Consider the following 23,483-nt stretch of genomic DNA (forward strand, 5'->3'; position numbering starts at 1 on the left):
TTTATTTTTTGTGGTACTGGAGATGCAACCCAGGGGCATTCTACCTCCGAGCTACACCCCCATCCCTATTTTTTATTCTTTATTTTGAAACAGGGTCTCACTAAGTTGCAAAGGGCCTCACTAAGTGGCTGAGGTTGGCTGCAAACTACTATCCTCCTGTCTCAGCCTCCCAAATGCTGGGATTACAAGCATGCGCCACCATGCCCGGCTCAAATATGCTTTTTAAATCTTTTGTTGAGTAATATTTCTGTGCTATCACCACAATTTACAAACCACAAGTTACTATTTATTTTTATAACTTACTTTAATCTTTTTGTCATTTTCTTATATCTGAAATATGTCTTCAAATAGTTATACTTACCTTTCAGTTAAAAGTTTGGAAACCAAATTACATACATATTGAGCATAGAAAGACAATTAAAACAGGTAATGGGAAAACATAATTGCTTCATGACTCTACAAAGAATAATTAAAGTAATGAATTGTGGTATAGACAGATATACCATCCTAAAGGCAAATACCTAAATGAATGATTACTTTCTAGAAGGCTCTAAAAGTGATTTTAAGAAATCCTTTTATAGTGTTTTGAATCCCTCAGCAAGTCCATATTCTCTAGTTGGAGCAGGCTTAGAGGAGACTGACCCTCAGCTAGCTCTATCCTATACTACAATTCTTCATCTAACAGAGGTCATAATTTTATAATCATTTTTATGGATTAAATTTTTCCTCCTCCTCCTCCTCCTCCTCCTTTTCCTCCTCCTTCTTCTTCTCTTTTTCTTTTCTTTTTTTTTTTTGGTACTGAGTAATAAACCAAACAGTGTCCAACCTCCGAGCTACACCTTTTTATTTTTTATGTTGAAACAGGGTCTTGCTAAATTGCTGAGGCTGGTCTTGAATCTGTGATGTTCCTATCTCACCTCCCAAGTACTAATATTACAGGCATGATCTACCATGCTCAGCTTAATATAAATTTATAAAGGGCATTGATAATATCTAGAAGCTTTATTTTTCTTCAGGTCTCCTTGAAATTACATGGTCTTTTGCATTTCCAGTTTAATGTTAGAAGCAGACTCAATTTTTAAAAAAGAAGTTAAAACTCTGATTGCTTTATACCCACAGTTTAGTACAGAGATAACTGATATTTTACTAATACTGAGTTATCTAATCTATGAACTTGGCATGTTTTGTATTTACTTAAGTTTTGTTTTAGTCTCTAAATAATTTTTTTTATCTTTCATTGTTGAAATATTATGTAATATCCATTAGATATATTTTGCTCTGGTTTTATTTAGGTACATTGTATATTTAAAGTTAGTGTTGTATTATCACTTCTAAGCTATTAATTTTTAATATTAATTACTTAACCAACAACATTAATGAATTATTCTCTGAAATGAATTATCAGTTCTTCTGGTTTTTACCATCTTACTATTTTCCCATTTCTCCCAAGTATTTAATTATATAATTATGGCCAGATGTTGTGTGCAAGCTTGTAATCCCAGTACTTGGGAGGCTGAGACAGGAGGATCACAGGTTCACGGCCAGCCTCAGCAACTTGTGAAGCCCTTTGCAACTTAGTGAGACCCTGTTTCAAAATAAAGAATAAAAATTGGGCTAGGAGTGGATCTCAAAGATAGAATGCTCCTGGTTTCAATCCCAGTACCATAAAAATAAACACATAAATAGATTAATTATATATATGCATAGATTATATATATTGCACTGGGTATAGTAGAGTATACTTGTAATCTCAAAACTTGGGAGGCTGAGACATCAGGATCTTAAATTTGTGGCCAGCCTCAGCTATTAAGTGAGGCCTTCCACAACTTAGACCCTGTTTCAAAACAAAGAATAAAAAGTACGGCTAAGGTTACAGCTCAGAGATAGTATGCTCCTAAGTTCAATCCCTCGTACCACTAAAATAAAATAAAATAAAAATTATTTTCATTTGTGTTAGAATTCTGTCTCTTCTAAAGGATCAATATCTAGATTATACAAAGAATTGAAAAATTTATTATCAAAACTTTTCCAAGTAACCAAATTGATAAATAGATAAATGAATTAAGAGACATTTCTCAAAAGAAGTAAAGTGAATGAGCAACACATATATGAAAAAAGGTTTCGCATCTTTAGCAATCAGACAAAAGCAAATCAAAAGTACACTGAGGTTTCAATTCATTTCCATTAGTATGGCTGTCATCCAGAGTACAAACAATAATCAAGTATTTGACAAGGACGTGGGGAAAAGAAGTACTCATAAATTGTTGGGATCGTAAATTAGTACAAACACTATAGAGATCAGTGTGAAGATTCTCCAAAAAGACTAGGAATGGAACCACCATATAGTTTAATCCAGCTCTACCACTCCTCAGGATTTATCCAAGAAGATTCAAGTCAGTACTCAGGCAGTAGAGGTATGCGCATGCTTTTTTTTTTTTTTTTTTTTTTTTTTTTTTTTTTTTGGTGGTACTGGGGTTCCTGGAAGCCCTTCTACCTCTGGGATACACTCCCACGGGCTATACTCCCAGACATATTTTTTTACTTTTTTATGTGGAAACAGGGTCTCTTAAGCCAGCAAAGCTGTCTCGGAACCAGCGCAATCCTCCTGTCCCCGCCTCTCAAGCGCGGGGATTACAAGCATGCTTTTAACAATGCAGTTTACAACAGTCAAGTTACAGAACCAGCCTAGGTGTCTGTCAAGAGGTAAATGGACAAAGACATTATATACACAATGGGGTTTCACCCAGTCATTTGCAGAAAATCAATATAAATGGAGAACATCATACTAAGTGAAACAAGCCAGATTCAGAAAGTCAAGGGCTGTGTGTTTTTTCCTATATGTGAAACTGACAGAAGAAGAAAATGACATAAAAAGGGACCTTGTGAAAATAGAAGAGGGGCCAGTGAAGTAGAGAAAGAGGATTACAAGTATGACGATGAATCCCAATTTCATGCATAAAAATAATGCACCAACAAAAATGAAATAATAAAAATTCCATTCCTTCTGCAATTAATAGTGATAGTTTGATCCCAAAATGTAAAAATGCTTGAGTTTTCCTTAATTATTTATGCCAAGAAAATGATTGCTTATAGATAGAACTCAATGTTGGCTAGTAGAAACTTCATTAGTCACTAACTGCCTACTCCATGTCTTTTCTGGAACTAGCTAGCAAGGATAAGCTGGAAAACCCCTTTTTTATTCTCTTTCCTGATCCTGTCTTTCTATTTAGTGCTTTGTTATGGGTAAAGTTTATTTTTCCCATATATCCCTACATCCTAGCATTCCATTACTATCATCCTGTCAGAAAAAATCAGAAGTGCTGTGTACAGGTCTGTTTGTACCACACTGAACCTCATTGTGATGTACATTTACAATGTATTAATAAAAATATATTAATAAGCTGGGCATGGTGCCACATGCTTGTAATCCCAGTACTTGGGAAGCTGAGACAGGAGGATCGCAGGTTCGAGCCCAGCCTCAGCCACTTAGTGAGGCCCTCTGAAGCTTAGTGAAACTCTGTTTTATAATAAAGGAGAAACAGAAGCCGGGCGTGGTGGCGCACGCTTGTAATCCCCGCGCTTGGGAGGCGGAGACAGGAGGATCGAGCAGGTTCGAAGCCAGCCGTGCTGGTGTAAGAGACCCTGTTTCAAAAATATAAAATAGGACTGGGAGTGTAGCCCGGAGGAAGAAGGGCTTCCAGGAACCCCAGTACCACCAAAAAAAAAAAAAAAAAAAAAAAAAAAAAAAAAAAAAAAAGGAGAAACAGGACTGAGGGTGTAGCTCAGAGGTCAAATGCCCCTGGGATCAATAAATTAATAAATTAATCAATTAATGAAAAAGAAAGAAGTATCAGAAGTAAAATATCAATATGCAAATAATAATCTATCTAACTTTAAATGAAAGAAATGTTTAATTTCCAACTACGTCAGGGCTGGGATGCAAAGAGTTAGCATCCTCTGAAAGTCTTCAGCTTCTGGTCTTTTGCAGTGAGCAGCACAGTTCTCTGAAAGCACGGTGGGAACAAAGTCTAGTCAACTACTGGAGAAGAAGGGGAAGTTCTAGTGTCCATTTGATTGAAGAAAAAAATGAATAGACACCAATTATTCCAGATGTGTAGTAGTTATGGAGGACCTGGCACCAAGTCTAAGAATAATTCCAACTGTTAGGAAAAGAAAATCGTTGGAAATAGTACACAAGGCATCCCCTTTCAATTTCTGCCTCTGTAGGTTTGAGGACCACCAGTAATATCCTGAGCTCTTATTTTTACTTTGGCTACGAGTTTAAGTACATCTAAAGAAATCAAAAGGTTTCTCATTAGCAAACCATGATACATTCTTGTGCCACTGAGTTATATTATCCCTATGACATTTAATAGGATTTTAATATTTTATCATAATGGCTATAATCCTGAATCTAAGTAATAAGAGGTAATAGCTAGAGTGCCTTTGCACCCTCTGCTCTAATCCCTCATACTCTTGAATTCTGATTGAATCACTAAAATCAGCCCTTCACATTTTCAATATGCACACCAGGAGGGCAAAGAAGCTACAGAATAGAATAAAGTTATAAGAATAGCAGTGATGAAGTTGAAAAGAGGATTTCAGTTAAAGTATCTTTGTATTTATCCTAACAAGTAGCCATTTGAATGAATAAGAAGTCATTGATTGCCATAGAATTCAGCAGAAAACTTGTTCAAATAAAAACTGATGCAGAGATAGAGGAGTAAATTTAATTTACTTCATATAGTTTATAAATTATATTTTAAACAAATTATGTTTTATATAGAATCAAATAGAGTCTCGGCTTTGGTAAAACTATTCTATATTAGAAAGTGAAATATGTATGTATATGTATATTTATCATAATCTAATGCACATGTAAAGAAACAAAAAACAGAACAAATCTAGTTGTACACCAAATTTGTCTCAACATACATATAAACTGTAATGACACATTTGGGAATTACAGACAGCACTACAATTAAAGCTGAAATATTTACCTTAATCTTCGTTTGATTATTGGTTCAACAAATATTTGTTGTGCTTAATATGACTCTCACCCTGTACTTATTCCTGTCATCAATGATCCACAAGACTATTAAATTACAGCATTAAATCTGGCTAAACAAGTATTTAAGTTTAAAAATGAGACAAAGCAAAGTCCTACCACCTATGGGCTGAATAAAACTTGGGTGGTAAGAGGCCAATGTAAACTGGAATGTCTTATAGCAGGACACAAGGATTTCTAGAGAACCAAGTTCTAGTCAATAAAGCTTTTTCTAGATATGAAGCAGATTAGGAAAGGAATGTCTCAGTCCCTCAGTACTGACGGCTGAGGCTGTGGAGGTGGAGAACAGGTAAGGGCTTGACTGACAGACAGGAGGAACAAAAGATATGCCCATGCTAGTCATCCAGAATAGAGAAAGGTTTTTAATACACAGCTTTTGTTCACAGACTATCAGGGAGGGTTGTCCTGCTTACTGAAAATGGTGTAGGGGGTAAAGATGCATCTTGCCCCATGAAGGGAAATGTATCCAGTCAGATTTCCAAACTGAGATTCCCCCATGTACTCCGCCTTATTTCTAATTATGCTTATGCAGTTTTTAATCTTGTTCTCATTTTTATTTTTAAATTGAGGAATACCTACCTACACATGTACCTATATACATATATATAACAGAAAATGTATATAGCATAATAGATTTGTACCAATGTATGCACTTTCAAATACTAAGCAAGCCCGGCAGAGAGTTTCTGCCTGTTCCTTCCCAGTCCTTGTGGTTATGCCCTTTGGAAGTAAGCATGTCTTCAAAATGTTCTGTCAGGAAACATTTGGTTTTCATTTTTAAAAATATAAATGAGAGGAGACAGTAGTGGGATGAAGGAGGAGGATTCCGAGAGGGAAGGTGGGAATTAAAAAGGGAGCTCTGATGATGGAAGCTACTGAAATGATCCTTTGTTCATGCATGAAGTTATCTGAATTGATGAAAATATTATTAACTGTGGAGGTGGGTTGGGGAGAGAATAGGAGGGGAGCACACGATAAAAACTATATGCATGTGTGTATTTGTTCCTCTTAACCTCACTATGATATATAATTACAAGGTGCTGATAAAAAATATACGAGAACAAAGCTGATCATACCTATATAGTATATATAGATGGGCAATTAGCTGATGTTACCTTAGTGAGTATGGGTCTTCATAGGTAGAAAAATGTTAAATTTTTAAAGCAGGAAATACATTATATTTATGCAGAAACATTCAAAAAATAAAAACCTTAGTTTTCCCCCAAACAATGCCTATCATTAAAGAATTTACACATTTTTTAAACTGCATAAGTTATATCCTTCTGAAGTAGATAAAAAGTTAATTATGCTGATAACAAGATAGCAGTTAACATTTCTGTAATATTTACAATATGCTAGGCACTATTCATCATTTCATGGTATAGCAGTCCCCACATATCTATGGAGGATAGGTTCTAAGATTGCCAGTAATTGCCTAAAACCACAGAGAGCAGCAAAGACTCTAGGATTTTTTTTTTTTACTTTACATACATACTTATAGTAAAGTTTAATTTATAAATTACTTATAGTAAAAGAATAATAATTATAATAAAATAACTTTAACAGTATACTATAATAACATACCAGGATCATTATTCTTACGGTTTGGGGTCATCACTAAACAAAATAAGGGTTACTTGATCACAAAGCACTGTGATAGCTCAATGGTTGATCTGATAACCAAAGTGGCTACTAATGGACAAATATTCAGTGTGGATACACTGGACAACATGATGATTGAATCCTGGGCAGGACAGAACAGGATAGTGTGAGATTTCACAATGCTCTTCATAATGTACAATTTAAAACATTTCAATTGTTTATTTCTGTAATTTTCCATTTAATATATTAAGGTCAGATTGACCACAGGCAAGTTCAGACATGGAGACAAAATCTTGGATGAGGGATTATACTATAAATTATTTTAACCTCCATAATACAACTAAAGGGTAAGTAAGTACTCTCATTTTGGGGATGAGACCTTATACACTTTCCTCAGTGTTAAAGAACTGCAAAGGGCCAAAATCGCGATTTGAATCCAGATAGTCTAGGACCAGAATCCTTTCTTTTACTTACTACACCATATTGCCAACCTGAGATCCAGAAGTATAGGAAGACTAGACCATTAGACAAAGAAGAGCTACCACGTTCGGACTCTCGTATTAGCTTTGAGTTTCTGGCAAATATCCTATGCTACATATTAAGGTTGATTTCTATGACTCCAACCTTACTGCAGTCTAAATGTCAGATAATATTTGTCAGCATGCTTTTATTTATATTCAGAGAGTAGCAAAATGACAAACAGTTCACGCAAAAGCAAATAAATAATTCAGCAAGAAAATTTAAAATGTTAGAATCATTTATAGCTTACTCTTCTCAGTTATAAAAATGTAGCATCATCCTAGTGAAAGAACTTTCTTAGAAGCTGATGTGAGACTCTTTTATGTGGCGGGCTCTGTTTTAAACCTGTTTAGGTATTATGCACCTAAATGCTTTTTGCCATTTAAAAAATTTCACCTCTAACTCCTGACCCATAAAGCAAAATATTTAAAATAAAATAAGATTTTATGTACTATATGTCTCTCTATATTTTTAATTTTCTTTCATGGGAGGATGGCGAATATTTTTAAACCATCACAAGGAATCAATATTTGAATTGAACAAGTGTATTGCTTTTCTTGTGTGAAGCTTCTCTATTCTCATGAGTCAAGGGAAAAGTCTTTATTGCCTTTACAAATCAAGAGGAAAACACAAATGCTAATTGAGCAGATTAATGATTAGATGGAGAAAAATGATGAAAGGAAAGATGCCAGTAAACACAGGATATGGCTCTTCATTTCCACCCCAAATGAATCCACCAATGCTCATGAATGTGAGTCTAATGTAATTCTGGCAACAAACCACCTAGGACCAACCCTCTGAGGAGGCTGTACCTAAATGAAGCCTGCTTTTTCTTATTTCTATTGCTAGAATATACAAAGTACTGTGTTTCCCTTGTTGGCATAATTAAATAGCTCTTCAATGAAGGATTATGCACAGAAATGGGAGAAATGCCCCCCATTTTGAACTCTAAGTACTTATTTAAAGATGAAAATATTTTGCCTTTTTAAAGAAATTAGGCAACAAAGTTATAATAGATAGGGTCACTAGAATTACCCTGATTAGTAGCCATCACAGACATAATTTCTTAGGATCCATTGAATTTAAAAAAAAAGAAAATTTCACTATCTCTAATCCAACTATATTACTGATGAAGATATGGAGCCATGTCCACACCTATACTCTTATATATGTATAAATTTGCTTTCCTTATATGTAGTTGTCTACCATAGGAAATAACAGGTTTTCAAATGACTGACTTGCTATTTTGAGCTGCTATTGCTGAGTTTTTTTTCTCGATCAGCAGCACAAGTCCTTTCAGGTACTAAATGGCAAAAATAAGCCCTTCTGAGGTTTCCTAAATCCCTCCTATTCCCATAACAAGATTCCTTGAGTCAAGCACTAGAGGATGGGCTGCAGCACCCCATTATGTGTTAAAAACACCCAAGTGAGTCAGAGAACTTGGCTGGAGACTTAACTGGGCCCTGCTACAAATACTTGATAATAGGAACACCACATTTAATTAGCCTTAAGCAGAGAACAAAGCTCTTTCATTTTAGAAAGGGGGTAAATGGATTTTTTAAAAAAATCAAACCTCTTACCTTTCGTAGCAATTCGTACACACTGTGTTTTAGTTTCCTGGTGGAGCAAAAATGAAAACATTCAATGTTTAAGTAATGTTGCTTGTTTCATAAACTCTAGCTATTATGAAGATCAATCTGGGGTCATAAAATAGAATTACAAAGAATTACAATATTAAGGCTCAGCTGACTAATTTGATGACTTTTGTCCTATAGGGTTTGAGGTATGTAGTGGGGTACCTGCTTGGCAAAATGGTGGCTATACAGAATTACAATATTAAGGAATGTTGTTTCTTGATACATATTATAAAAATTTTCCAAAAATCTCAAATAAAAACTTTAAGAATATTTACAGTGTTCTCAAATTGTTGGTATCTATTTTCATCTTGCAATAAAGCAAGATAGCTTGTTGGGGACAAATAGTATAACATTCTATATGCATTTATTATTGCTTCTTAAGCTATTGGAAAGAAAAATATATCTGCAAGGCTGATATAAATCAGAACCCAATATGTTTCATTTTCACTTGATAGTTGTAGGCTCAGAACAAAGCTGAATATTACTTACTCTCACTTGGCTCCTCACATGATTAAAAAACTAAGTGATAGTACTTAGAATATCAAAGCATTGCATCACAGTTGTGGTATAAATCATCTTATACTTTCCCTTTAATTTATCTGTTAGCGATGTGTTTCTCGATGTAGCTTGCTTTTTATTTACTTCTAGACAGATGAAGTAAACAAAGCTGAAGTGTAAAGAGGAATTGACAAGAACTATCACTACATCTTTTTAAATGTTGAGGGTGGGAGTAGGAGACACATGTCCCCAGCAAGGTCGTTCTGGGACCATCTTTGTGCCAAACTTAGTTCAGTGAGTGTCCATCTCTGAATGTTTAACGGATTAGGAGAGGTGTCAAAGCCAGTGTACAGAGGTTATAGGGATGCCAGTTGATCTTATTATAAGTACCTTGGTCCTAACTGCCATTTTGCCTGTCAGATGTCCCTGGTAGATATCTAAACACTGTAGGACACACTAAGTCATAAAGAGAGCCAGCTGAGTATATTGTGTCAGCCACTGACACCTGTACCGTTCTTAATTGATATTGGACATGGAAATAGTTTTTGAAGAAGCCCAGATACATTTGGGTTGACCATGGCTCATCTTTCTCCTGCCTTGGGGTGTGGGATAGTCCTGTCTTGCTGATATCCAAGATACCTTTCGGTTGGGAAGTCTCTGATAAATTGCATTTCATGCAGTCCTGGATCTGTTTGTATCTCTTGCCTCTTCTGCCTTTGCCAGCTGGTTCTCACACATAGGGAATGGGCTTCTCAACACAGAAGCCATTTGTTTTCAAGATGCATTTATAATACCATCTTGAGTAGTTCTATATATTGATTAACTAAAGAAATTAAAAATTTCCTTGTTAAGTATTTACTTCAAAATTAAATGAAATAAAGCATCTAGAGTTAATTCATAATTAAAAAGGCGAGTGTGCATTGCTCTTACTTAATTTTGACCATTGACCTTCCTAGTATGTTCTTAAAGCAGGGTTTTCACATGCCAGTAAGAGCCTGATTCTGATTTCCTAAAAGCAACCTCTGTGAAATCTCTATAAGCATTACCAACCTCTGCTCGTGGAAGCCATGTCAATTTTAAAATTTCTTATCATGAAGATGGTGAAATACACTGTTGTTACCCTGAACAATCTCAATATAGCTCTACTAGAAGAAAAAATTCATATCAAAACCTTTAAATAGTGCCAGAGAATATTCTCTATAAGTAACACACTCATTAACCCTCAACTCATACTACAGAGCAAATAACAAAAACTAATTTGCAAACTTTTATCTCTCTAAGTATGAACACCCAATCATAGAAAACTATGATTCCTACTCTACAATACTTTATATCCGAGAATGGATTACAGCTGTTATGGAGTTCACTTTTTTTTTTTTTTTTTTTAGGTACTGGGGATTAAACCCAGGGGCATCCTACCTCTGAGCTACATCCCAAGCCTTATTTTTTATATTTTATTTTGAAATAGGGTCTCACTAAGTTGTCGAAGGCCTCACTAAGTAGGGAGGCTGGCAGCCAACCTGTGATCATCCTGTCTCAGCCTCTCAAATACTGGGATTACAATCAGGTGCCACATGCTCAACTCATGGTGTTTACTTTTTTGAGCTGTCCATTCCTACCAGTACTTTGAAACAGGATAGAGATGGGGAATGGATCTTGGACTCGTTTCTAAAGACCTTCAATTATATAGAAGGGAATTTGAGAAAGAAAAGACCATTTCCACCATGAACAACCTCTTGGAGTCCATCTTAGAAAACACAATGGCATTTTTCCTAGCCATATACTATAAATCAATCATACTGGTAAACAGAAAGATAAAACTTTTATGCAAGAGCAGCTAACCAATGCCAAAGTTGACATGGCCCCTGAAGAAATGCACATGGCCTATGTCTTCCAGTTGAGCTATTTCAAGATATAATATGATGCAAATGGATATCACAGATATCACATCACCTCCCAGGTGCCCATCTTGGGGACGCAAATTATACACAACTGGCAATTTCTCATTATTCAAACAGATTTTAAATTGTGAAAGTTTATCCTCTTCATATATTTTCCTATTGCTCTCTGTCAAAATCTAAATAAATAAATAACAATAAAATAAGTTTTAGGAAAGAAAATCTTTCAAAGAGAACAGCATGAGGCACAAAGGACCAGGTTGTTTTTCCACCTATGGAACCACTAGTAATTTCTACTGTCCTGTTGTGTTTTTCTCTTTAATATTCATTTGGGATCAGCAGCAATGTTCCAAAACAACTGTGTCCAAAATGGGAAAAGGAGGGGGTGCCGCAGAGACGGAAAACAGGCTTGTATAGTGGCACAGCATCCAGCCATCCGCAGGCAGCCCTCTGTTTAGGTTCTGTCAGCTATACCAACAGGCGTCCTATTACTTGGTAATCAGAGGATTGTTGCTTGTTATTTACTATTTGGCTTGTACCCCCTGAAAAGTTTATAAGGGTTTATTAGCCTGCTGTGGAACGCGCATTCTGTTTATCCTGCAGTAAATTTAATCTTTTGAAGCGTGCCACTACTGAGGGAGGAAAGCAGAACAATGCCTGAAATTTCCTGAGGGTGGAGCCCCGGCAGCAACACGCCCACCTTTCAAATCATTTCACTCACAATTGCCATCCCGGGCTTTCCTGAAGAAGGCTCAAGTGGAGGCCGTTACTAGGAAACAGGAATCCTGTGAAATGTAACTGGCAGGCCGCCGCAGCCCTCTTCAGTCAGCCCAGAATGTGCGCAGTATTGGCAATAGAAATGACACCCCCTGCACATCGATTTTCTCTTGATCTTTCTTTTTTTATTTTTCTTGACAAATGTTACTGAGTAGTTATAAAATGTGGCTCTAGTTTTTTTTTTTTTTTTTCTCCCTCAGAGGAAGAAAAAGAAATCAAATCTCAGAGGAAGCTCACCTTCTCCACACTGCTCATCGCCTGGAAATAGATGTTGTATCCTTTGCGTGGAGCCAAAGGAGGGTTCCAGAAACCTTGATAGGTCCTGTTGTCTCCCACTGTGAATGGGGCAGGCTCAGGCAGATTCCCCGGGGGGAGTTCTGCAGCAAAGTAGTAGGGTGCACCCCCGCTCAAGGCATTCTGGTATGTGACAGGAACCTGGTAGCATTCCATGGCCCCAGCTTCTCTCTTGGTTCGATGTGGGTGCAGCTCCTCCACAACAATCTGATAAGCACTTTATGGAAAAAGAACAGGGGGTTTAAATTGCACGTCACCTCTATCAGTACATAAACTCAATCTTAACCCACTATGCTCTTAAGAACAGATATTTTGCAAAAAAAATCCAGAATTTTTTCATAAATTCTGCTCTCCTTTATCCCAACGTAGTTGCCAAGGAACTGAGAACAATAAGAAAAATCACCGCGAAACTCTTCACATTCCCAAATGTTAAGAAATAAGACACTCTAATAAGGACCCTGACATTAACCAGAGTCCCATCACAGATTAAGTTCTTTGTCTGGTATTTTTAAATGTTTAAAGTTGACATTTTCTGTTGAAATGATATTATGGCAGACCCAGCTCCAAAGCCCAACAGAATGATGGCCTCGGGAGGTACCCAGGGCACCGGCTTGGTCGCTGTCACAGCCTTAGAGACAGAATGTGCTGACAGCCTTCTCCACCTCTTGACCTTGCTACAGCATCTACATTGGCTCAGAGCTATGCAGATCCGAAGTACAAGTGACACGCGGCAATACCAGCACAGATGGACAGAAATCTGTCCTCGCCACTGAAATAGACTGCCTCCTTCTTCTGGAGTTGTTAATAATAAAATGTTACAAATTGTAGAAACAGATGGCATTTGGCCTATTAAAGTTCTAACCTGAACCTTGTAATACCTTTTTCTTAAACATCTTAAAACTTTTCCATATCAGCTGTCATTTGATAGGAGAAAGAAAAGAAAACAATACAATTTTAATCTAAAGATCTCCCTGATCCCTAATAATTATTTGTTGTCAATTTATGAAACCAGTACACTGATACTCTACTTTCTTTGTAGAAAATTCCTTAGGTTAAAAAAAAATTTAGGTAAAGTATATTTTAAAATTAATGAAAATTGTACAAAAATGCGCTGTGGTTGCTTGTATAAGTTCAGTCTAAATAAGCTGGATATAAGACTGCATGTTGAATTTTGAGACATTTGGCTTGTATGTCTTTCTATTCCATCTCCAGTAGAAACAGACTATTTTCCTTCACAGACTTCCATAAAAAAGAAAAGGAAGAGAGGGAGAGAGTATTTGTGTATGTGAATAGAATACACTGAACTTTAGTAGAGGAAAAATTAAAATAGTTAGGAACCTGGTATTGAATAATTCTGACTTATATATTCTAAGAATTCTAAGTATTTTGAAAATTCTAGCTTAACTCTGCTAGACCTAAGCAGATACCTACACAGATAAAAGAGGATTAAATTAAAATTATAATTTATAAATTAAAGATTTTATTCTTAATTATTAAAGTTCTCAATTTTTTTTCATTAAAATTTTGCTAGGACACCAGAAGGTTAGTATCTATTTTGCTACCTCTTGAAAAAGGACAGAAATTTTATTGAAGCCAGCAACTGTGATTTGAGCAAGCAACTGAGGCAGAAGTCTATGTTATTTCAAATGATGTATCCTGCATCATTCTCTCCACCTCTGCCAAGTTGGGTCACTAAGCTTATAGGAATACTACTGACAAGATGCTGAGGTATCCATGGAGCAGACACTTGCCAATTTTAAAATACAAGAAATATGGAAGCATAACCCTAGAGAACGAAAAAAGGAATGATCCTAGTTGACATATGCTACGTCAAGTAAACCTAGAACTCTTCTTGTATTTATAAATTTATATTTATGTTATATATTTGCATACCCCAATGATATCACTTCTATGCTTAGAAACTCAAACATACCTACTCTCCAAGCAACTCTAATCTCATACTGTTGCTCTCATAAACAATAATGGCAATTACTCATCCTTGTTAAGAACTTAACCTGATCCTTAAAAATTAAGTCGAGTGAACATTCAGTCTTGCCTAACTCTATTAGGTTGATATAGATTCCACCATTCACATTACGTTATTTTATACACAAGAGCTGTGGTTTTTCAGAGTTATTAGGAGAAAAGCTAACTGATAGTTGCTGGAGATGATGGAAGGAAGAAGGTAAATCTGCTTTATGGGGGAAAAAACCCGAATATGGATCCATTGAAGAGAGAAATCAATACCTGGGACTGAATTTCCAGATATGGCACTATTTACAATTAGATTAAAAGGAAATTATTTCAATATAAGTTGGGAGTATATTTATAAGGCATATAAATTTAAAAAACTATTTTCACACATACATATATCCTGTTAATATGTATTTTAATCTTGCAATGAGTTTTTATTTACTAATATCAATCATTTATGCTTTGAATAGTCACAGAAAAAATAGTGTTATATTTTTGTTGCTATTGGGAAACCAAGGCTAAGAGAAATTGTTCTCCCATTAAAACTTACACCATAAGTCTAGCTTTCTTTTTGCTCTGTCTTATAAGCTCTACTGCTCAGAATTAAATATTTGTGTCCTCATTTTCACATGTTAAAAATCTCATCCCCCCAACATGAAGGTGTTTGGAGATGGGGTGTTAGAAAACAGCTCGGTTCAGTTGAGAGATCTTCAGTAAGAACTGAATCTGCCAGCACCTTGACTCCCCAGGCTTTGAAACTGTGAGAAATAAATGTGTTGTTGAAGCTACCCAGAATTTTCTTATAGCAGACTGAGAGAATACATATAAAAAGACTTCAAAAAACTGGTTTCCCAGCATGTTTTCTAAAATACTCTTTGTGCAATGATTCACATCATGAAGAAACTAGAAAGAGATAGGTAGGTCTTCTCACCCCATCTCCCTCCAGCTCCACCATGCCACACCCCCAAATATCTTCATGATATAAAACTCAGAACAGGTTCTGGATAAGTTTCACATTTTATATTCAAATGTGGCTTCAAATAGGCATTGAAATGGGCATTTGTAGAATGAATAAGTTGCGTTTGCTTTTTCTGTTGATGTTTTTACTTAGGACATATCTAAAGAACTCTTTTCCTTTCCTCATGAAAGTGTTTGTTTTGCCTCAAAAGTCCTTAACACTATTTGAATAAATAGATTTCTTCAACTAGATTTATTCTGTGACTTTACATCCATCCATCCATCCATCCATCCATCCATCCATCCATCCTCCGTAGGCAAGGAGGATAGAACTGAGAAAAAGTCCCCTCTTAAATGAACCTTATGCTTGCTTTTCTCTTTTCAAGTTTCTAGAGTTCTGTTATTGCTAGGATGAATACTTTTCAACCCTCTCAAGTTTGATGCAATTTAAAATAACAACAAAACCAAAATATCTGCTTTCTATAAAATGGTTTCCACTTAAATGTCTGTGATTGTCCCTGGTAAGCATTTAAAGTGACTGACACAGACACTCAAAAGTAGATTTTCAGAGTGATGTTAAATCATCTCTCATATTTCCCTTTTCCCATACACTCAAACCAATATGACATCAATTGTACTTTACATTCTATACCACCACCCAGAAATACCCCTCTCCAGTTGAAAAACTGGTTCACATCTGTCTGTTGTACTGCTTTTTTACTTTTTGAATCCCCTTAGCATGCTACCTGACCAGAATACCAGAAAAATGAAAAATAACTTTCCATGTAATGACACTGTTCAAAATCCTCTAGGGGTATTTTACTGTCATTAGTTGCGCTCAGTCTTCAATCATCTCCTTCAAGACATATCACTTTGTGCATCTATTTCTATCTTTCTTCTGTACACTGAGAAGGCATGTGTATAATCTGTACAAAGACCAACTGTAATTATGGTGACTCCTTAAAAAAATGCTTGTACATAACCAAAAATAGCTATAAAAATATACAAGTCACTATCAGGAGAAATCCCATGGAACTTGAACTCCAAACAAAGAATTACAAAGTTCGTGCTTGAAAGAAACTATCTGTTCTTTTTTGTTTAGTCTGAGAGAGTTTTTTTCAAATAACATAGTCCCACTTTTTAACATCTGTTTTTATCCTTGTTACCTTCTTCTTTAATAGTACAAATTAATTAATGGACAGAGAATAATGAGAAATCACATTAGAAGTAATTTGACTGATTGTATGGAATGGGCCTGTGCTTTTTCATTTTCATGGCTGACTAATTATTTAATGGTATCTAACTCTAGCTAGATGTAAATATGATTAGTTTAGTATTTTAGTGATTTAATATATTGCATAGCCACCATAATATTTTTACTCATCCTACCCAAATTTCATGTACTCCTCATTCTTTTAAATTAAAAAATTTAAATATTATAACCATTAAGTTAAAATCAATATGCTGGCATTGTGAATCTTCATTCAGTTTTTAGAATATGATTGCCTAATATTTAAAAATTAAAAGTGACATTAACTACTATAGTCAAATTTGTTGAAACATTGGTTTTAGTCACATTTACTATTTTGGGAAGCCAAATGAGGAGGACTTCTTATTATATGATTTCCCTTAAGTTTCAAGACTCAATACATAAGGGGATTTTGCTATTAGCTTAAAACGAGATTCTATAAAAACCACTGTAGCAGTTTTCTAGATTTAATGTTTTAAAATGTTGAGTTAAAACCAACATTATCCATAAAAGTTTGTCATGTATTGTTTTAACCCATTGCTAAGTAAATCCTCTGTGGTTGTGGTTATAATTTTAGTGTGCACTACTTCTTAGTGATAACAAAATAATAAACTATATAGTTGTATATAAACTTCCTCACATCTTATCAAAGTCTCTTTATATCTTGAGGGGAAATTCCCAGGTCCCATGTTTTATCCTTCCTCTGATCAGCAGACTCCCCAAATCCTACAGCTACTGCTACTTGTCAGCCATGATGATCAACAGAGTAAGAAGCTAAATTATCATCCCTGATTACCAGCATATTCCCTGCTGTCCACTTGTTTACTCCTCGAACACATAAACCAGCAAGCTCTCTCATGACTTCATTCACTTCTATAGAGAAACTATCAGTTACTACTAACCAGGCTGGACCCCGTTTATCTCTCAAGATCAGAACAGACCGTGAGTATTCAGGGTAGAGCAGTAAACAAAGACTAGAGAAGTCAGTATAGAGGTTCTTCAAAAAACTAGAAAAGAAACTATCATATGACCCAGCTGTACCACTCCTTTGAATGTTTCCAAAAGAATTCAAGTTAAAATAGTACAGTGATGCATGTACACCCATGTTTATAGCAGCACAATTCACAACAGCCAAATATGAAACAAACCAGGTGTCCACCAACAGATGACGGGAGAAAGAAAGTGTGGTATATGCACAACGGAATTTTACTCAGTCATAAAGAAGAACAAAAGGAAGTCATTTGATGGAAAATAGAACTAAAGAATATTATGCTAAGTGAAATCAACCTGTCTCAGGAAGTCAAGAATTATATGGCTTCTCTCATATATGGAAACTAGAGAGAAAATAGGCAGCACAGCACGAGGAGTTTAAAATAATGTAGAGAGATACCTGCAGGATAGTGAGAGGAAATTTGGGGAAGGGAAAAAAAGACTATTGAAAGAGGAAACAGTTCAAATAATACTATGGCCATATATGAAAGCACTACCATCAATGTGGTTAATATTTACTGGTAGAGAAGTGGGAGGAGAACATGGGGTGGGATGTGGAAGGAAATGCACCAAGAGCTGTGTGTATGTATATTTGTATTACACTCAACTTCACTATGATGCATAATAGCAATAATAATAAATAAGAATATTCAAAAGTAATGATATGCTCACATATAAAGGTATCAATATCAATCTTACTAACATGTATGGGAGGGCAGGATGGGACACAGTGGGAAATACACCATGTATTTGTGTACATACAGTTTTTGTGTACATACACATGTGCATATATGAAATTATCACTTTGAATATTACTACGATGTATAACAATGCACCAATAAAAGTACAGAGAAAATAAACTGTCAGCAAAGCTCGAAATCCTGGCATTAACTTTTAACAAGTCCTTATCTCATTGTAATCTCTCTTCCAGTTCGATTTTATTTCTTATTTTGAAACAGGGTCTCACTAAGTTTCAGAGGGCCTCACTAAGTAATTGAGGCTAGCTTTGAACCTGCGATCCTCTTGTCTCAGCTTCTCAAGTAGTGGGATTGCAAGTGTGTGCCACCATACCAGGCTTTGTAAGACCTTTTAGTACACCATGTCTTTCTATCCCTTTCACTTCTATTATGTCACAAGTCAAACTCTGTACTTCTTCCATTGGAGTTAAGGCTATTTTACCAAAATGTGCTATACACACTTACACACACTTTTAGGGCATTCTGTTACCTCCTTATTTAGCTTTTTTACTTCTGGCACAAACCATACTCTGACTAGTTTGCAAGGATCAGTGGAGGGTTTTTTGTTTGTTTGTTTTGATTTTTTTTGGGGTGGGGCTGGAGATTGAACCAAGGGGCATTCTTATGTCCAAGCTATACCCCTAGCCTGATTTTTATTCTTTATTTTGAAACAGGGTCTCATTAAGTTGTAGAAGGCCTCGTTAAATAACTGAGGCTGGAAGCCAACCTGTGATCCTCCTGCCTCAGCCTCCTAAGAACTAGAATTACAAGCTTGCGCCACCATGCCCAGCCAGTGGAGATATTTCTGAGGTGGAGATAATTGAAGGATGACACAAAGGTAGAAGTCAAAATCATATGGGATGTTTTTACAGTTTGGTCCCTAATCCACTTATAACAATTATAATCCAACAGATCTATTGATTGGAACTCTCAGGGGCACCCTCAGAAATTCTGAGGTTGAAGAAAAGTTCAAGAATCACTATTAATAAGATTTTTTTGCTTGTATCATGAACACAGTACATTACAAACACTATCTGCTATTAAATGTCTCAACCATTTCTTTTGGTGTGAATCTTTTCTTTAGTGGACTACAAACTCACTATAAATAATGACTGTCATTTCTTTTTTTGTGTGTGGTACTGGGGATGGAACTCAGGGACATTCTACCTCTGAGCTACATCCCCAGCCATATATATATATAATTAGTCTTTATTTTGAAACAAGGTCTCACTGAATTGAAGAAGGCTTCACTAAGTAGCTGAGGTTGTCCATGAAAAACGATCCTCCTGTCTCAGCCTCCCAAATGCTGGGATTACAAGCGTGCACCACCACACCCAGTGGCTGTCATATTCTTAAATCTAGTGACCATCTGGCCATTCACCAAATATTTATTAGACATCTGTTATGAGATCAGATTATTTTAAGTTCCGAGGTTACAATAATGGGCACAGTCGTCTAATTCACTGTTTACATTCTAGTGGAAAGGATAGACATTAAAAAAATAAAACAAATAAACACATAGGTCAAAAGGGGATAGACCTCTGAAGAAAAGTAAAACAGAATAAGGGAAACAGAATGATGAGTGTAAAGATTGCTGTTCTGCAGGGTGAGGTTAGAAGGATCTGTGTTAGCTGGGCATAGTGGCCCATGCTTGCAATCCCAGCATTCTGGAGGCAGAGACCAGAGGATCATGGTTCGCAGACAGCCTCAGCTACTTAGCGAGGCCTTTTGCAGCTCAGTGAGACCCTGTTTCAAAAAATAAAAATGACTAAAAATAGGACTGAGGGTGCAGCTCAGAGGTAATATGCCCCTGGGTTCCATCCCCAGTACTGGAAAAAAAAAAAAAAAAAAAAAGGGATCTGTGTTGCTAAAAACCTTTGAGCAGAAACTTTTTGAAAAAGAAAATTTCAGTTATGTACGTATGTATTAATTATTTCTTCCAACATAGCAGATTACACTAAAACTCTTTGGCTGAGTGCAATAGTATTTATTAGTTCCCAGTGTCTGTGGATCAGAAACTCAGGAATGACTTTGTTACATGGTTCTGGTTCCAGGGATTCTTTATTTATTTATTTATTTATTTACTTATTTATTTATTTGGTGGTACTGGGGTTCCTAGAAGCCCTTCTACCTCCGGGCTACACTCCCAGACCTATTTTATATTTATTTGGAAACAGGGTCTCTTAAGCCAGCATGGCTGGCTTTGAACCTGCACAATCCTCCTATCTCCGCCTCCCAAGCGCAGGGATTATAAGCGTGCACCACCACGCCCGGCCGGTTCCAAAGATTTTTATAGGGTTGGGTTCAAGCATTATCTGGGTATGCAGTTAAAGGCTGAGAAGACTTCAAAGAAAGGGCACACCTTCTATTTTCTGGCAGAAACAATTCTATCAACTATGATTCTGCAGAATAAACAGAATTAAAAAAAAAAAACTCTATCTAATTTAACTTGGACCCTATGACCTTTATGCCCAGAAAATGACACACATAAAAGATTATTCCCATATTTGCTTAAAGTTTAAGGCATTTATATTTGGAATTCATGATAGTGATTAGGAAAATCAAGTACAAAAGTCTAACCTCTTTAGGTCTGCAGATGGATGACGAGGAGAGTCCTCATATTTAAAGCTCTGTGTATGTTGACTATTATGGTTTGGATCTTCAGTGCGCCTCATGTACTCATGCTCAAGTGTGGAAGGCTTGTTGCACAGTGCAGCAGTATTCTGAGGTGGGGCCACTAGGAGGTGTCTGGATGATCAGTGCTCTGAACTTATGAATTGGTTAATTCATATATGGATCCACAGCCTAGTAGGTTTGGGGAGTTGGGGCCTGGTTGGAAGAAGTAGGTCACTAGAGGCATGCCTTTGACTATATCTTGTCCCTGGCCCCTTCCTCTGTTTCTGCTTTCTGGCTGCCATAAGGTGAGCAGCTTTGTTTCACCATGTGCTCCCCACCATGATGTTCTGCTCATCACAGGCTCAAAACAATGGAGCCAAGGACCCATGAACTCATACCATAGGCCAAATTAAATCCTTTCTTCTCTGGGCTTCTTTGGTATTTTGTCACAGTAATAGAAACTAATAGGGTAGTAGCACAGTGACTCAGATAAGACCACCAACATACATAGTTTGAAGGGGTTACTCTCTGGGTTTGATATGTATTTTTGTTATGCTATCTCTCAGCATTAAATCATTATGTTTTTAACTATATTTTTGACTATATCTAAATTACCTCACTGAAAATATATGATGCTTAAATAGGAAATTAGGTTTTGCCCACATCATCAAGTAACTCTAGAATAGATAGCTTCTGGTCAACTTAATATAGGTAGAGCTTCTTTTGGAAAATTCTGAAATAAAATACACATTCATTTATTATACTTACAATAAAGTAAGCCTTATCACAGAGAAACTACTCTATATTTTTACAGTATTCTACTTTTTAGGGAAAAAAACTCAAAATATTTATTCTATGAGTTAGATTGTAAATGCATGATAATTTGAAATCATAATTATGACTGTCAATTAATGACAGCTGAAAGGATAGATATCAAAAAGGTGATAAGGGGATTGAAAATTCTAGTTACATCAGGCAGCAACTTCTTCTCTAGAATGAACATAAAAAAAAGTTAATTTTGTCAAAGACTAACTTGCCAAGATTGTATAGCACATGTTGCTCATTAACATGGCAAGAAAAGCCTAATGGGAGCCGGCATGGTGGCACACACTTGTAACCCCAGCATTTGGGAGCCTGAGACCCGAGGATTGGTCTCTGTGGTTCACAGACAGCCTCAGCAACTAAGCGAGGCCCTTTGCAACTGAGACCCTATTTTGTAATTAGAAAGAATAAAAAAAGATGGCTGGGGTGTTGATCGGAGGTAGAATGACCCTGGGTTCCGTCCCCAGTAAAGCAAGAAAGAAAGAAAGAAAGAAAGAAAGAAAGAAAGAAAGAAAGAAAGAAAGAAAGAAAGGAAGGGAGGGAGGGAGGGAGGGAGGAAGGAAGGAAGGAAGGAAGAAAGAAAGAGAAAAGCTTAAAAGGTGACAGAGGTCGATGTGGCTGGTGATTCTGAATGCTTGGGATATTTGTTATTTCTTCTGTATGCATCATGAAATTTGAGATACAACTTCTTGAAAGTAGTGGAAAGGTCAATAAAATATACAAAATCCATAGACAGAATATATCTTTTTGAGTTAGGGTATCATACTAAATATATTTATTATTCAATAACCTCATAAGCATTTGAATTCTTAGATCATATTTACTTTACCATCACTCCTAAAATATAAGCTACCATTATGTCTCATTCAAAATTCCCACTCCAGCTCCGTTGTCATCAAGATTTATATATACTATCCTATCTAAGACCTTGGGTAAGAGGCAGCACCTTTCCTGCATTACCATGGCTACTGCCTGGATGTGGTCCATTAGCACATTTTGCTGGGATCATTCAGCCTTTCATCTGCATTGACTTTAGGCCTTTCTCTATGGTTTTATCAGAGTACTCTTCCCTAGAATGGAAAATTGTTCACACTACTTGTTGCCACCTTCGGTTTCTAGGTTGATACTAAACAGCTTCTCCCTCTGTCCCCTGCTTAACTCTCTAGGCTCAGCTGCTGTCACTTCTCCCTACTCCCTTTGCTTTCAATGACTACTTGCAGGTTCTTGAACTCACCTTTGTTTTATGTCATGGTCCATCATTTGTTTTCCAATCCCTTGAGAGGCCCACTGCCCCTTCTCTGCTCAGTGACCTCCCTTTGGTCAAAATAACTCTAGGCTAAGCTCAGCTCTCCCTATCCTTCAAAACCAAGGTATAGCACCACATTTTTGTCTGCTCTTAGTTCACTTAAACTTCATTGTTAACAGTCATTGATTTAGGAGTCTACCACTCAATATGTGGCACATACTAAACTGTCTTAGGTGAATTTTTATCCTAAGTATCTGGCTTAGCTCCTAAAACATATAGAAAATCACTGAATTTACAAATTTTTGGAAACCATTATTAATTTATCTTTCTTAATACAAGCAACTAAACTTACAAATGTGGCAAGATGAGGATTTCCCAGTTACAGGAGATTTTTAAAATTGTTTTATTGGTGCATTGTAGTCATACATCTTAATGGGATACAAGATGGTAGAGACATACATGCACACATTTTGAAACTGGAGTTTAACATTAGAAAGAAGTGACAGAAACAATATGTACTTCTATGGATTTATGACAAATGGATGGTGAAATGCAATCTAGCAGAGGATGGCAATGTTACAAAGTGAGAAAAGATAGAC

At 36.2% G+C, this 23,483-nt stretch overlaps 1 protein-coding gene across 5 annotated transcripts in view; it reads right to left on the reverse strand.

Annotated features, from left to right (window-relative positions):
• PTPRK (protein tyrosine phosphatase receptor type K) overlaps positions 1-23,483 on the reverse strand; it is a gene marked incomplete at both ends in the record, with an annotated part of 572,810 nt that overhangs the window by 88,149 nt on the left and 461,178 nt on the right. For all 5 annotated transcript variants that reach the window (XM_080700525.1, XM_080700524.1, XM_080700523.1 and 2 more), the window contains 2 exons: positions 8,770-8,806; positions 12,237-12,510. In XM_080700525.1, the coding sequence (XP_080556651.1) occupies positions 8,770-8,806; positions 12,237-12,510 (311 nt within the window). The remainder of the gene's footprint in view (positions 1-8,769; positions 8,807-12,236; positions 12,511-23,483) is intronic.

The sequence above is a fragment of the Muscardinus avellanarius genome, assembly GCF_963383645.1.
Source record: "Muscardinus avellanarius genome assembly, chromosome: 8".
NCBI classification, from domain to species: domain Eukaryota; kingdom Metazoa; phylum Chordata; class Mammalia; order Rodentia; family Gliridae; genus Muscardinus; species Muscardinus avellanarius.